Genomic DNA, 15802 nt, shown 5'->3' on the forward strand with positions numbered 1-15802 from the left:
AGAAGAAAAAGAAATAAAAGGAATCCAAATTGGAAAAGAAGAAGACAGACTGTCACTGTTTGCAGATGACCTTCTCATTATTATTATATGTGTTATGGTGATCTGTGATCAGTGATCTTTGATGTTACTACTGCAAAAAGATTAGGACTCGCTGAAGGCTCAGATGATGGTTAGCATTTTTTAGCCATAAAAGTGTTTTTAAATTAAGGTATGTACATTCTTTTTACATATAATTTTACTGCATACTTAGCAGACTATAGTATTATGTGAACATAACTTGTATGTGCGCTGGGATACCAAAAGTTCATGTAATTTACTTTATTGCAATATTCGCTTTATTTGTGGTGATCTGGAACCGAACCTGCAGTATCTCTGAGGTATGCCTGTATTCAGGCAAAACATTCAGATTTTAGGTCATCCAGAAAGGGTATTTGTAAGAATGAAAATATCCAGTGCTTCAGTGAGGCAAGCTCTTTCACTCATCAGTTGGTGGGACCATACACCGGCACAATCTTTCTGGAAGCCATTTGATAGCAGGTATAGAAAATCTGAAAAGTACGCATCTTTTAACCCAACAATTTTGTGTCTATGAGTTTATTCCAAGAAAATAATCGAGGATGTTTACAAATACTTAATAGCAGTAAGACCAGTAGCAGTAGTAATAACAACAGGTATCATTACTGAACTTGGTGTCAGGCAGTACTCTAAGTAAACAGAGATGTGCCCTGCAATGGGACCTGTAAGAATGTATCACTGGAAATACCCAAACATCCAGTAACAGCAGACAGATTGCGGAAACGCTGGTAAATCATATTAAGGACTAAGTCAGTTATTATAAATACGCAAATTAGTGTTTACACGTGTAAAGTTATAACAAAAAATATTGTACAATGGTATGTTATGATTTAAATTTATGTATAATATAAAAGAAAATTACATTTTAAAACTATAAAAGGATTTATATTTTTTCACGATTCTACATGAACTTGTATTGCTATTACTTATGTACTATAAAACCAATAAAATTCTTTGAAATCTAGAGGGTTATTTCTTAAAAAAAGATATTTCTAGCAATTTCAAAAATCCTCTAGGGCTTCCCTGGTGGCGCAGTGGTTGAGAGTCTGCCTGCTAATGCAGGGGACACGGGTTCGAGCCCTGGTCTGGGAAGATCCCACATGCCACGGAGCAGCTGGGTCCGTGAGCCACAACTACTGAGCCTGCGCGTCTGGAGTCTGTGCCCCGCAACGGGAGGGGCCGCGATAGTGAAAGGCCCGCGCACCGCGATGAAGAGCGGTCCCCGCACCGCGATGAAGAGTGGCCCCCACTTGCCGCAACTAGAGAAAGCCCTCGCACGAACCGAAGACCCAACACAGCCAAAAATAAATAAATAAATAATAAAATAAAAAAAAAATCTATGGAAAATATTAAAAAAAAAAAATCCTCTAAAATGTCAAGCATATGACCAAGTATATGAAGAGAAACAAGATGCACTGCACGGATTATCCATAATTCTTGATACCAAGTGGTTAATGGTTTAGATGGTGACAGTGGAGAACTAGACATTTTTTTATGAATCAGAAAGCAACATAGTTTGTATCTCCTCTGCAATCTTTGTGGTTATACAGTTTATTCCTTTAAGAACAATTAATTTTGGAGGTTCTGGTTTTAGGCAACATCACTGATTCTTCCAACTTGACACTGAATCTCTACTAAGGCACAGAACAGGTACTGAAAGCCATGTTCTCACATGTTAAAACCTATTAAGATGTACTATAATAAACACAGTATGATTCTGGCATAGGAGTTGACCATGGAACAAAATAGTGAGTCCTGAAATAGATTCAAGCATATATAGGCATTTAATATTAGACAAAGGTGGGATTTCAATTTAGTGGAAAAAAGAGAGGAATTTTTTAAATAAATGGAATTGAATACCTGGATCAAAATAGAGTTGGACCCTTACATCACACCATGTACAAAATGAAATCCCAGATCTATAATTTGTTTCTGGAAGAAACTCAAAAACTATAAAGAAAAAGACATATTTCATTACATTCAGTGAAAAAATTTCACATCAAAGAGTATACCATGAACAGAATCAAATGACAAATGACAGCTTGGGAAAAATAGCTGCAACACATAAAGATAATAGCTCCCAGAAATTCCTAAGAAAAAGGCAAACAATCCAACAGAAAAATGGGCCACTGATAAAAATGAGTAACAGAGGAGGCAATCCAAAAAGCCAATAAACACACCCTTGCCAGTAGTCATGAAAATAAAAAATGAAATAGTAGAAACGAGGTAGCATTTCTTACTGATAAGAATGGAAAAAATTCACACACTTGGTGTGTTACCTTTGGATGGTGGGATTTTAGGTGGTTTCCCATGGATTTCCTTATACTTTTCATTATGGTTTGAATTTGTTTTTACAATGAGCGCACTTTAATTATACAATAAAAAAGACAAAGCTAATTTTTATTTAAAAAGGAAATTAAAAAAATCAATTGCTGGGGAGTCTTGTTTAAAATAGCATCTCCTGATGCCGCCTCTACAGCGTCACACTACATTCCCATAAGGAAACAGAAAAATTGAAAACACGTCACATGGAAAGTTAGGTGACTGATGACCTCTTCCCAGAAACTGAAATGCTCACTAATTTTATGGCCCGTGGAGTTGGTTCGAAGAACATAATCAGTAGATCACGTGTATCGTACTCTAGGATGGTGTGCCTGAGAATTTAGAGGGAGGTCATCCCCTACTCACTGCCTTATGGTTAAGAAATGCAAGATCTACACCACAGAGAAGACTGGACAGCTTTCCCTCCATGGCGCAGGTGATGGTTTTTGAAGCAGCCATCCCTTGTCTTTTAGAACCTCTCTTTTCTAGGTAGAAATTGTAATTTCTCACCAGAAAGCAAGCAGAGGTGCTGTAGAGAGAGAGGACTGAGAAAGATCTGGAATTCAACCTTTTCTGTAAGAGCTGGGTCCTGGGGTGGGGAGGGACAGGGTGGGCCCCATCTTTGGCTGACAGGCTGCAACAGGTTGAAGTCTGTGGGACACTGACAATTGTGAAAGAAGTAAACAAAATGCCGATGTAGATTTAAGAAGAGGATTCTACCAGCCAACAAGTGGAAAGAAAGTGAGTTCACGGTAGGGTGACTATTGTATCATTTGTCACCCATGCTGGGACACTTTGAGAGTGAAAGGTTTCCTACTAATATTTACAACAGATCACAGTCATAAGCCAGGACTTTCCCAACCAAACTGAGAGGTATGGTCACCCTGGCTCAGGGCCAACCCCTGAGTCTGGTCAATGTCTTGGATAGGTATGAAGAAGAAAGACAAAGTAGCAGATCTGCAACAACAAAATATCCCACTGCTAAGTAGGGAAGATCAAAAGTAAGGATTTGAATATACAGAAGAACAGATGCGTGAAAATAACTTACTATGGCAGACAAAAAACAGAGATTCACCTTGCAAATTTACAAGCTGTCTTGAGAAAGAAAACAGAACGGAGTAAAAGCAATATTAAAAAAAACAATTAATAGAAGGAAACTGTTCTAAGATGAAACAGAATTTAGTATTCCACTTCAAAAGTTTTCCTGAGTTCTAGGAAAAATAAATGAACGAGACCAACACTCAGAAACATCTTGGCAATTGGAAGAGAACTTTTATAATCTGCATATGATATAATCTTTTACCCAGAAAAACTAATAGAATCAACAAATATGAATCAAGAAACGTTTCATTCTGGATACAGTTAAACCAACATAAGCCAATATTACTTCTCTATACCAACACTGACACATAGAAAATATAATAGAAACACAATAATAAAAGCACAGCAGCTACAAAAACAATAAAATATCTAGGAATTAACTATGACTTCATAAGACCTCTCTAAGTCTAAAAGTCAAAAAAATGATTTAAATAAGCCTATTCAATACTCTTAAGATGATTTAATATTATAAAAATGTTAATCCTTTCAAATTAACCTATAAATTCAATGCAATCCTAATAAAAAGTATTGTTGAATTTAATGAACTCAATAAACAGATTAAAATTTATATTACAGAATAAAGGTCTATGTATAGAATAATCAACCTCAATAAAGAAGAGTAGAGAAGATGGACTTATCCTACCATATACTAAAACATACTACGATAAAAACTATATGGCATTAGTATGAAAAGAGGCAGATACAAAAATGGAACAGAATAGAGCACTCAGAAACAGAATACGTATATATGTATATGTATATATATATATATATATATATAAACTTCATACATAATAAAAGTGGCACCACAAATCAATAGGGAAAGAACAGATTATTTAGTATTTAGATGGTATTGAGAAAACTTGCTCACCATACAGAAGAAAGTAAAACTGGATTCCTAGAGAGAACCACATACATAGATGGATTCTGAATGGATTAAAGACCTAAATGTGAAAGGTAAAACTATACAGTTCATAGAAGAAAACACAGGATAGTACCTTTGTGACCTAGATACAAGGAAAGCCCTCTTAAATAAAATTCCAAGGCACAAAATATAAGGCCAAAAAAAAAAAAATCGAAGAATTTGATTATGTCAAAATTAAGGATTCTCTTCAACAAAGCACATTAGAAAGTTCATTAGAATGCCGACAGAATAGGAGAATATATTTATAATATCTAAAGTGAATAAGAGATTAATGTCTAAAATAGCCGAGGAATTCCTGCTAATCAACAAGAAAATGATACCAATTACAGTAGAAAAATGGATAAAAGATATGAACAGGCAGTTTATAGGAAACCCCAAAAAGCAAACAAGCATTTAATGAGATGCTCAAATTCAATGGTAATCAGAGAAATAGGAAGTAAAACAACAATGAGATATCATTATACTTACTAGTCTGGCAAAATTTAGGTACCTGGATGATACTGGAAGGATGTGGGCACATAGTAACCTCTACATACAAACTGGTGATGTGCAAACTGGCAGACAATCTGGAGAGGAGCCTGGCACTACTTATACCAATTAGGTCTACATATACCCAATGACCCAGCCACCTTTCCCCTGATGGATACCCCAAGGACATTCTCCTAGAGGAACACGATTTCTTTTTATATGCATATATAATTTTTTTACATTAAAATGGTTCAATCAGAAGGTATGGAAATGGGTAAGAGGGATAAAAAGAAATACCTGAGTGATTGAATGAAATGAGAAGGGGCCCTGCACAGATCAATGATGACAGGTACCATGGTCTTATGAGGATCGTTGAGTGAGCACTGCACACCTTGGCAAGTGCTGGTGGTGGGTCGTGATGGGTGAGGGAGGTGGTTTCACACAGGCTGGTCAAGCTTTTGAATTATAAGATAGAAAAAGTCCTTTATGCAGTTAAGCTGAGGCAAACAACTCAGTTAACTGCAAGAGACAAAAACCAGACTGCTTCAGACATCTCTCTGATTCTAAATACCAGAAGACAAAATAGCTTCAGAGTTCTGAGGATAAAATAATTTTGAGTTCACGCAGCCCAGTAAGTTTTCCATGTGTGAAGGCAACAGAAAACACTCTTAAGATATGCATATAGATGCAAAAAATATACCATCGTGAACATTTCTTGAATCAAAGAAAACATTCAACTCATCTTTAAGAACATAAAACTAAGGTCTTATCCTTATATATAAAATATTAAATTACCTTTTGTAGAAAGAGGACAATCCTTACGAGCATCTGGGCACGGAGCTCTTCCAAGGTAAACAATGTTTGGGGTGTTCGAATGAAAATTTTGGTCTTCCCATAAGCTACATCATCCTGAAAGCCACAATGTTTAATCAGTTTCTTGACAGCCTCTTTGTCTGAAGGGAGGTCATGGTTGGGCCAGGTGAATTCAGAGATCATTTTGTACCTGGATGAAAAAAAGAACAGGGCACGGATTAAGGGAGAAAAACCATATGGTATCAATAGATGCAGAAAAGCTATCCAATAAAATTCAAGATGCTTCATAGAAAGAAAGAAAAAAAAAAACTTCTTAGCAAACTAGGAATAGGGATGAATTTCATTAGCCTGATAAGAGTCATAGAAAAAGGCTTCAATAAAATACAACACTCCTTCAATAAAATACAACACTCCTTCAATAAAATACAACACTCACCAAACAAGGATTAGAAGGGTATTCCTTAATTTAATAAAAGCTATTTGCCAAAAACTTGCAGCAAATATTATTTGTAATGTCGTAACCTTGGAAGCATTGTCTTTACAAACAGAAACAAGAAAAGGATGCCTCTATCATGGGTTTTTGAACTGGTAAATGACTGGGGAAGGAACAAAACATTACTTATGAACAATATGACTCGCTTCAAAGGACATCAAGCAGATCTTCAGATAAACTATCATCACTAAAAGAAAACTAAGCACAGTTCTGCACATAAGGTCAATACACAGATCATTTGCAATTCTACATCCAAGCAGCCAACAGTTCCTCAATACGTGGCCCTCTCATAGGTTAGTTTACTACACATCAGCTTCTTCGTGAGGGTGACCGTGAGCAAGACAGTAGTCACAGAGTCTCAGCCTTTTGTAGCCTAATCTCACAAGCGACATCCCATCACTTTTGACGTATTCCATTTTGCTAGAAGCAATTCACTAGGGCCAGCCCACACTCACAGGAAGGGGATTCCACAAGTGTGAATACCAGTAGGTGGGGATCACTGGGACCAGCTTAGAAGGCTGCCTACTGCAGTGCTTTTCCTGCACCCTTGGTGCAAAGTTGTTTAATACATGTAGTCTATTTAGTAATGTTTTTCACATACTGCATCTGAATTTTAAGTCATAGTGAGAAAGGCTTTCCTCACATTCAGGTTACAGAGTAATTCACCTATGGGTTCTTCTAGTACTTATATGTTTTCATTTTTTACATTTAGATCTCTGATCCATTTGGAGTTTATTTTGATATGGGTCCATACGATACGGATCCAACTTTTGACAAAAGGCTATTTCCGATATTATTTACTAAAACATCTGTCTTTCTCCCTCTGATTTAATATGCCATTTTATCATATGCTAAATTTTCATATGTACTTCAGTTCATTTCTGGGCTTTCTGGTCTGTTTCATTGCTTTGTCTGTCCCTCTGCCCCCATCAGTACTGCAAATTTCTAATTATAGATGTTATAAGTATATTTTAATATCTGGTGGTCTCTTCTCCTTCTTTTCCTTTTTAAAGGTTTTTCTAGATATTCCTATGTGTTCATTTTTCTATATGAACTTTAGAATCAATTTGCATAGTTCCAGGGAAAAACTATCACAAAACAAATGAATCCTTTCTGGTATTTTTATTGGGTTCCCATGTTAAATTCATTAAATTTAGCTATGATGTCGAGTTGTCCTATCCAAGAAAAAGGGATATCATTCCATTAGTTCAAGTCTACTTTCGTGCCTTTCAGGAGTCTTCACGCTTTCCTCCTAGGGCTTTACACATTTCTGGTTAAGATACTATGTATCTAAGGGGCACCTGATCCCTTCTTCTTGATGTCTCTCTCTTTTCCTGATTTCCATCTTAGCTTCCACAACAGCACACTCTCCCTGGCTTCCTTCTGTCTCTCTGGGTATCTCTGCTCAATCTCATTTTCTGGCAACTCCTCATTACTGGACCCCCAAATGTTGGAGTGTCCCAGAGCTCATATCAGGCCCTCTTCTATGTACAACCTCCCACGTCACTTCATCTATTCCATCCACTTTATTTTTCAACTCATGCATTTATTATCCCAAGTCCAGTTCTCAGTTCTGAGCTTCAGACTCACATATCCAATGCCTATATAGACCTAAAGGCATCTTAAATTCCTCTTTCAGTCCTTCCTACCTCAATGTCCTCAGTTACTAAAGCCAGAATCCTGGGAGTCATATTTGATCCTTTTTCTTCTCTATCATTCCTTCTAATCCATCATCAAGTCTATTGACTCCACCTCAAAAATATATTTAAAATTCAACTATTCTCATCTTTACTGCTACAATCCTAATATAAGCCACCATCAAGTTTACTACAATAGACTCCTAACCTGTTTTGCATTTCCTCTTCAATCCATTCTGCATATTTAGCAGCCAGAGTAGTATTCCAAAAAACCTCACATCATTTTTATCTTTTACTGCTCTCTTGCTTTCATTATTCTACTCTAGTCACCTTGGCCTTCTTTAGGGTCTTGTAATGCGGTTGCCTCTTTCTTGCTTTGGAGACTTTGCATATGCTGTTCCCATTGCCTGGAATGCTTTTTAATCTACTCTTTGAAAGGCTGAGACTCCTTAGAGTCTTTTTTTGATTTTCCTTCATCAACCATCAACCCTCACCCCCATTATTCCTCTCTAGGGCAGCCAGATGGGTTTCTTTTCCTCACACCATTCATCACAGTTTGTAATCATATTGATTTGTGTGTTTGTCTGTTGAATGTCAGTCTATGGGTACCATGAAGGCAGGAATTTTGTTTTGTCCCCCACTATATGCCATGTGCCTATCGTGTTGTCCACCATACAATGAGGAACGAGATATCTACTGAATGAAAGAATGGAAGAAAATACATTTAAAAGTCTAGTCACTTGCCAGATAGAGACAGAAACAGAAACCAAAGAGTTCTAATATGAAGAGAAAGGTAATATTAAGCAACGTCATGTGAAAAAAGGAAATAAAATCTAAAAACTTCCAAATTCATTATAAAACTCTCGATAGAATAAGAGTCAACAGGGAGTAATGGCATTTGTTTAAAGTTTTAGGCATGTTGCAGAAACTAGAAGCAATCCTACTGCCACACTGCTCAGCTAACACATCAGGTTAATGGCGTCCTTCCTTTCTTCCTGACGGTCAAGGGCATGCCCCAAGTTCTTCAGCAAACCAGCATCCTGAACTTGCAAATTAAAAAGCTAAATTCATCTGCTTTCTGACTAGTTTTACCTCCCTGAAAGACTTTAGCAGCTTTTAAGGTTATCGGTACATTTAAAATCCTCCTCTTTTCCAATAAAAGAATGAAAATGAAAGTGACAAGTAGAAATTTAGGTTCAAAGCTAGCTTACAAAAAATCTGCAGAATCTAAAAGCACAAACTCATTGCGGAAAATATTACTTTTTCTCCCACCAGGACTGAAAACATTCATCCAATGTCCTACACACCTTCCATCCTACCCCATGTCCCACTGTTAATTAGTTCAATCAGTATGACAATAAAATGTCAATTTTTCAATGTGAACAAACTCATTTTATGTAAAGTGGCAGATAAACACAGCCTGCAGAGGAGGGATAGACCATCTTCCAGATGCACATCCCACCATCTCATCCAGCACTCTTCCTAGATGACTCTAGTAGAGAGGACCTAATCTCGACTTACGTAGTCATCAACTGGAGAGACTTCCACAATTCTGTCTTTTAAAGGGCAAGTCTGACACTTTTATTGTGATTATTAATATGTTTCAATTTTCTCAACTTCTCATTTAATGTTTTCTATTAGTTGTGCTTTCTTTTCGTTGCTTTTTACCGTTTTCTCTTGGGTAGACTGAGTTTTCTTTATTCCATTTTATTCCTTCCTCTGATAAAGCCGCACATTCAGTTGTGAGGCGGTGCACTCTTAAAGACGGTAGGTTCAGGAGGCAACTGCCTGCGCTCAGACACGGCTACACCACTACCTGGCTCCGTGACCTGAGGCAAGTTCCTTAACCTTTGTGTGCCTCGGTTTCCTCATCTGCATAAAATGGGGGTAACACACTCTCCTCATCTGGTTGTCAGCTTTAGGGACAGACTACATGCAGATTGTTTAAAACAGTGCCGGGTACATATGGTGGGAGCACTTCACGATGTCAGCACTATTATTATTATCATTCTGAAAAATTAAATATGTAAAAATTTATTTATGTAAAAATACATACTATTTCCTGTCTAGTTAATTAACATCTATATTCTTCCCATAAGGAGTAAAAAAGTCTTTACTTCTCTATATTTCTCACTATTTTAATTTTTGTTGCAAATGATTACTACAGACTTCTTTTTCCCCCTTACAATCAATACTTGTTCAGATTTCACAAAAAGTTTTACCTACTTATTTGTTCAATGTTGCTTTTTTGCATTCCATATTTCCCTCCTGCATTTATTCTCCTTTTTGCTAAAGTATACCCTCTAGAGATTTTTCCGGGGGTCTATGACCCTCTCAGAATAGTAAACTCTCTGAGCCTATATATGTCAGAAAACGTTTTTATTTTGCCCACACTCCTGAATGATAACTTGGTATGGAATAAAATTCTAAGCATACACTTCATTCCCCTTCACTATGAAGATACTGCTCCTTTGTTTACACTGAATGTTGCTAATGAGAAGTCTGATGTCAGTATGAGTCTCACTCCCTCATAGGTAGTTTGCCTTTCTTCTTGGGAGCTCTAAGCATTTTTATTTATGTCTAACACTCTGAAAGTGAACATAATGTACTTAAGTTCCATTAAAAAACTTCATATGTTTTACACTCAGTGTATTCTTTCAATCTGACCCCTAGACTCTTCTTTCCTTCTGGAGTTCCAGTTAGATGGCTTTTGGCCCTCCTGGATCAACCTTACACGCAGCTTGACCATTCTTTAGTACTTTCCATCTCTTTTTCTTTGTGAAGAGGTCTGGAAGAAGTCTTCAGCTTGATCTTCTAGCTCACTAAGTTGTTTAAAAGAAGTTTATTTAAGAAAAAAATTTTTCTAATTGTGGTAAACTTTATGTATAGTAAAATGCACACGTTTAAGTACACGAATCAGTAAGTTTGAAAAATGTGTACACCTATGGAACTGACATGCCAATCAAGTTACAGATCATCTCCATAATCTCAAAGAGTTCCCCCATTGCCCTTCCCCCTTTCCAGTCAACCCCCAACCCAGAGCAAAGCACTGCTCTGATTTCTATCTGTTCTTAAACTTCATATAAATGGCAGCATCAAGAAATTACTCTTTGGTGACTTCTTTTCAGCATAATGTTTTATTCATCCATGTTGTTGCTGTATTAGCCATTCATTCTCTTTAATGCTGATTAGTAACCATTGTATGATTACACTACAAATTGCTGACTCCTTCTATTGATGGACAATTCACTCTTTCATTGTGCTTGATCTGGTTTTCATTTTCTAAATCTCTAATTAGTTCTTTTTAATAACTACCTGTTCTTGTTTCTAACTTTGTATTCCTATTTTAGGACCATAATTCTCTCCTTTATCTCTTGGAGAATATGAAATAGGCTTATTCTAATGTCTTTCACTCCTTGCTCTGGTCCCTTGGGGGTGAGGTTTTTTATTTGTTGAGCTTATTGTCTCTTTTTCATTGGTCTGGCCTTTCTCAGATGTTTGACTGTTATCTCGTCTCCTTCCCCAGAGTCCTTCTATGTACGTGTACATCTTGGCCTTTGTTGGCCTCTTGTTAGGTGGCTACTTTTGCTTCCTGAGTCTTGGCCAATATACCTATGATGTCTCCGTTACAGTTGCTGAGGCGGTTACTTGCCCTGGCCATTATGGCAACCTCCCGGTGCTGCAGCTGGGTAAACTCCAGCACAGTAGCTGAGATGCTTCCTGAATGGCAGCTCAAGCCTCACAAGGCAGTCTTTCCTTAAAACTGTGACCTTGGCTTACTTCTGGGTCTTCATGTCTGCTTCATATTGTATTTAGGAGTGATTCACATCTTAGGAGGTATTTAGGAGGTTCACTGAGAATCCCCCTTTTGATTCCATAGTGTGGCTATGCATTAACGTGGCTTTAAATACACATATTTTATATTATTGGGGGATGTTCTGGAGTGGGAATGGCAGATTTAAGCTTGTACTCCTAAGACCATCATATTTGAAATTCATAGTTTCTTTTTAATCTTTTCTATTTTTACATGAGTATTAGAAAACAGAATCCAATCCTTATAGCATGTCTTTCATGCCAAAAAACACACCAAACATCTTGAGTTGAAAGTAAAATAGGTGCATAAAGAGATTAAGAGTGAGGATATGCACTTGCAAAAGTCCTTGTCCCCTCCAAATCAAGCTTGCTTATTCTCTTATTTCAACTTCTTTCCATGGCTTCTATTATCATGGTGTCATGATAATATATTTTTAGTTAGATAAATATATATTTTAGGTAAATATACTTTTAGTTCAGCCCCATCCTATAGTTACCCATTCCCACCCTGCTCATTCTAATACTTAACTTCTGCTGATCTTATATACACGACAACACAAAAATCAATACTACAATTGAGTAATTGCTAGAATTCTGAGTAATGACAAGGGACTAACAATCTTCCTATTAATATAATTTGACACTGTATGAAGTCAAGACTCAGAATGAACACATCTCTACTCATGACAACATTCCTACTCGACAGCTTCAATTAAAAAAACCCCAAATTTAAAGAACAGTATGATTTCAATAAGGAAAATGATCAGTTTTGAGCATAACCTTTTTATTTATTTATTTATTTTTGGCTGTGTTGGGTCTTCGGTTCGTGCGAGGGCTTTCTCCAGTTGCGGCAAGCGGGGGCCACTCTTCATCGCGGTGCGGGGACCGCTCTTCATCGCGGTGCGCGGGCCTTTCTCTATCGCGGCCCCTCCCGTCGCGGGGCACAGGCTCCAGACGCGCAGGCTCAGCAATTGTGGCTCACGGGCCCAGCTGCTCCGTGGCATGTGGGATCTTCCCAGACCAGGGCTCGAACCCGTGTCCCCTGCATTAGCAGGCAGATTCTCAACCACTGCGCCACCAGGGAAGCCCTGAGCATAACCTTTTGATCAATATAAAACTGTTTCAATTTTCTAGGCTACTCTGCTATAAAGTTTTATTCATTCCAAGAGTCTCCAATTAGTGTAAATCCCTCTCACTTCTTCACACAAGTAGCTGAACACTGGTGGAGAACAACACAGTGGCTAGGTGGTGTCACTGTACACTTATAACCTCAAATGTCAAGTGGGCGCTCAGATCTTCCTAGCAGCAAAACTACCATACACACCTATGCTTTCCCACTCTCCAAAATGAGTATTTTCATTTCCCCTCCAACCTCCTACACCACATCTCCTAATCTTCACTCTCAGCTCATGACCTTGCCTCATACTTTATTAAGGAAATAGAAGCAATCAGATAGGAACATCTTCATCTTTGCCATCAGCCAAGCTTCGAGGCTTCCTGCATCTGTATTCATATTCTCTGCCTTTCATCCTGTTGCTAAGGGTGAAGCATCCCTGCTCCCATCTAAAGCTGACAAACCTTCCACTTGTGCTTGGGATTTTATTCCTTGCCTTCTCAAGGATGTTATTATTACAATTATCTCCCTCCCTCCTGTGTCGCTGGTTTCTCCCTCTGTTCTGAATCATCCCCACCTGCATACAAACATTTTCTAGTATCTCCTTGACCTCACATTCCACTCTGGCTGCTGCTTCTATTTTTCTCTGCTCTCATTCACAGCACACATTCTTGAGTTGTCCAGAGACATCCAACTTCTCACTTCACTTGCCCATCCTGCTCAAATGGGGCTCTGTCCAGCCTTTTCTCCTTTGACCTCTATGTTGCCTAGTCTAACGGTTAAGCTTCTGCTTTTATCTTACTTGATGGCACAGCAACATTTAATATGATAACTGTACTTTTCTTCTTGAAATGCCATCTTCTCTTGGCTTCTGTGACATAACCCTCTTCTGATATTTCTTCTATCTTCTTCGTTGCTTCTTCTCTTCTCTTTGCTGGTTCTTTCATGTCAGATCACAAACCTAAATGTTGGCATGGGCCTCCTCCTCTTTTCTATCCAGTTCCAAGACTTTATATACAATCTGTATACCAATAACTCCCAAATTTCTATTTCCAGCCTGGACTTCTTCCCGGAACTCCAGATTTATATGGCTAATAACTTACTATTTCTACCTAGACATTTAGTAGCCATTTCAAACCTAACACAGTCAGGACACAATCTTGATTCCATCTTTGCCCCACTTCCACGTCCTCCTCCTCAAACTTCTCTTCCCCAATCTTTCTCGCCTCAGCAAATGGTACCATGCTTACCCAAATGCTCCAGCCAGAATCTACTTGTTACCCTTCATCCCTCTCTCCTCCTCTCTCATCGCGCCAATCCGTGAGCAAGTCTAGTCTACCTTTCCACAAAACATACCCTGAATCAGTCCACTACTCTTGGATCTACAATAATTCCTTGTTCAAGGCACTCTCGTTGAGCTGCCTCTCCTGGTTTCCTGCAATAGCATCTCTAAATGTCTCCTTGCTTCCTATTCACACAGCAGCCACAGTGATATCTTAAGACACCCATAAGATTGGGTTGCTCCCTGCATAAAATCCACCAGTGGTTTTCTACCACAATTAGCCAAAATCTAAACTGTTTAGTCTGGATTACAACATTCAACATGATCTGGCCTATGTCCATCTCTGATCTCACCCTACACCACTGCCCTGTCACTCAGCATCCTCCAACCGCACTGGATGATGTTTGGTACCTAAAACACCACTTATTATTGCAAGAGACTTTTCTCCGCTGTTTCCTCTGCTCTACCTGCTCTATTCTTTGACCTTTGTATGGCTGACCCCTTCCTGTCATTATTATCTCCTTAGATACTCTTCTCACCAATCAGTATTTTATGTATTTGTTTATTCATATTTTGTGGAATCTGCAGTCTACAACATAGGAAATGCTCAATAAATATTTTAAAATAAATGAATAGATGGAATTTAAAACACTATTTTTATGATACCAGGTGTCAACTATCATTATTGTTAGTAAAAATAAATAACAATAGCAATGATACCTTACATTTATTGAGTGATTACTATATGCCAGGTACCATTCTAAGTACTTCACATGTATTACTTCATCCCCCAGCAGCCCTACCAGGCAGTTACCATTATTATTCCCATTTAAAAAAATTAATTAATTTCCCCCAATTTATACATAGGAACCTGAGGCATGGAAAGGTTATATGATTTGCCTAAGGTCAAAAAGCTAAGAAATGGCAAAGCCAGGATTCAATCAGGTAGACTAATTTTAGGGCCTCCATGATTAACTACTTAATATTTTGTTATTATTATAGTTAGCAATATCAGTAATGCTAAGCAGCATTACCTGAACATCTATTATGTGCCAGGCACCTAGTCTTTTTACTTTGGTTAATTTAATCCTCACAACAAAAGGCTTATGAGGTAGTGTTACTATACTCATTTTATAGATGCAGAAGGAGAGTCAAAGAAGTTAAATTTCTAGCTCAAGGTCGTGCAGCAAATGAGTAGCATAGCCAGGATTCCAACCCAGCTGTGACTCCAAATCCTTCTTTTTTCTCCTATACTACATGCCTCCATTTTCCCCATGAAGAATAAAATTTTTTCCCATGGTCCGTAAACCACAGACTCAAGGGGAGTCCTGCCGATTCTGGGAAGGTCTTTCATAGTTGCAGTTTCCTCAACTCTTCTGTTCATTCAACAAACATTTAGATTGTCTGATAGGAGCTGATGCATGGTTAAACATGGGGAGGACTCCATAATTCTCAGTGTGCTAGCAGGTTTCCTTGTTTAGTCTATTCTCACCTGTGAAGAAACTTCTCGTAGGTCTGGCGGAAGGCGAACCCTGCCCGACGCACCCTCACATTTTCCAGAAGTCCAAGATACTCTACTTGATGCCGGCAGCGTTCATCGTCAAAGATCTGTGGGGACTTCTTGTCGTTGGGTTTGATGCAACGTACATAATATGGTTCCTAAAGAAATGAATCGGCAAATGATGTTTCCCTGGAGAAAAATCCCGGACTAAAGACATTAACATGTCATTAGTGTTAGCTGTGTCAAATTGAGCTCTGT

General features: G+C 38.1%; 1 protein-coding gene across 3 annotated transcripts in view; it reads right to left on the reverse strand.

Moving 5' to 3' along the window:
• Nucleotides 1-15802, reverse strand: part of MYO1D (myosin ID) — a 355807-nt gene that overhangs the window by 188693 nt on the left and 151312 nt on the right. For 2 of the 3 annotated variants that reach the window (XM_007190161.2, XM_028168535.2), the window contains exons 15-16: nucleotides 15536-15702; nucleotides 5687-5894 (exon numbers count right to left, since the gene is read on the reverse strand). In XM_007190161.2, the coding sequence (XP_007190223.1) occupies nucleotides 5687-5894; nucleotides 15536-15702 (375 nt within the window). Of the gene's footprint in view, nucleotides 1-1733; nucleotides 2026-5686; nucleotides 5895-15535; nucleotides 15703-15802 lie in introns of those variants that run through there. The other variant, XM_028168534.2, reaches the window with a different exon arrangement.

This window comes from Balaenoptera acutorostrata, chromosome 20 (assembly GCF_949987535.1).
Source record: "Balaenoptera acutorostrata chromosome 20, mBalAcu1.1, whole genome shotgun sequence".
Taxonomy (NCBI): domain Eukaryota; kingdom Metazoa; phylum Chordata; class Mammalia; order Artiodactyla; family Balaenopteridae; genus Balaenoptera; species Balaenoptera acutorostrata.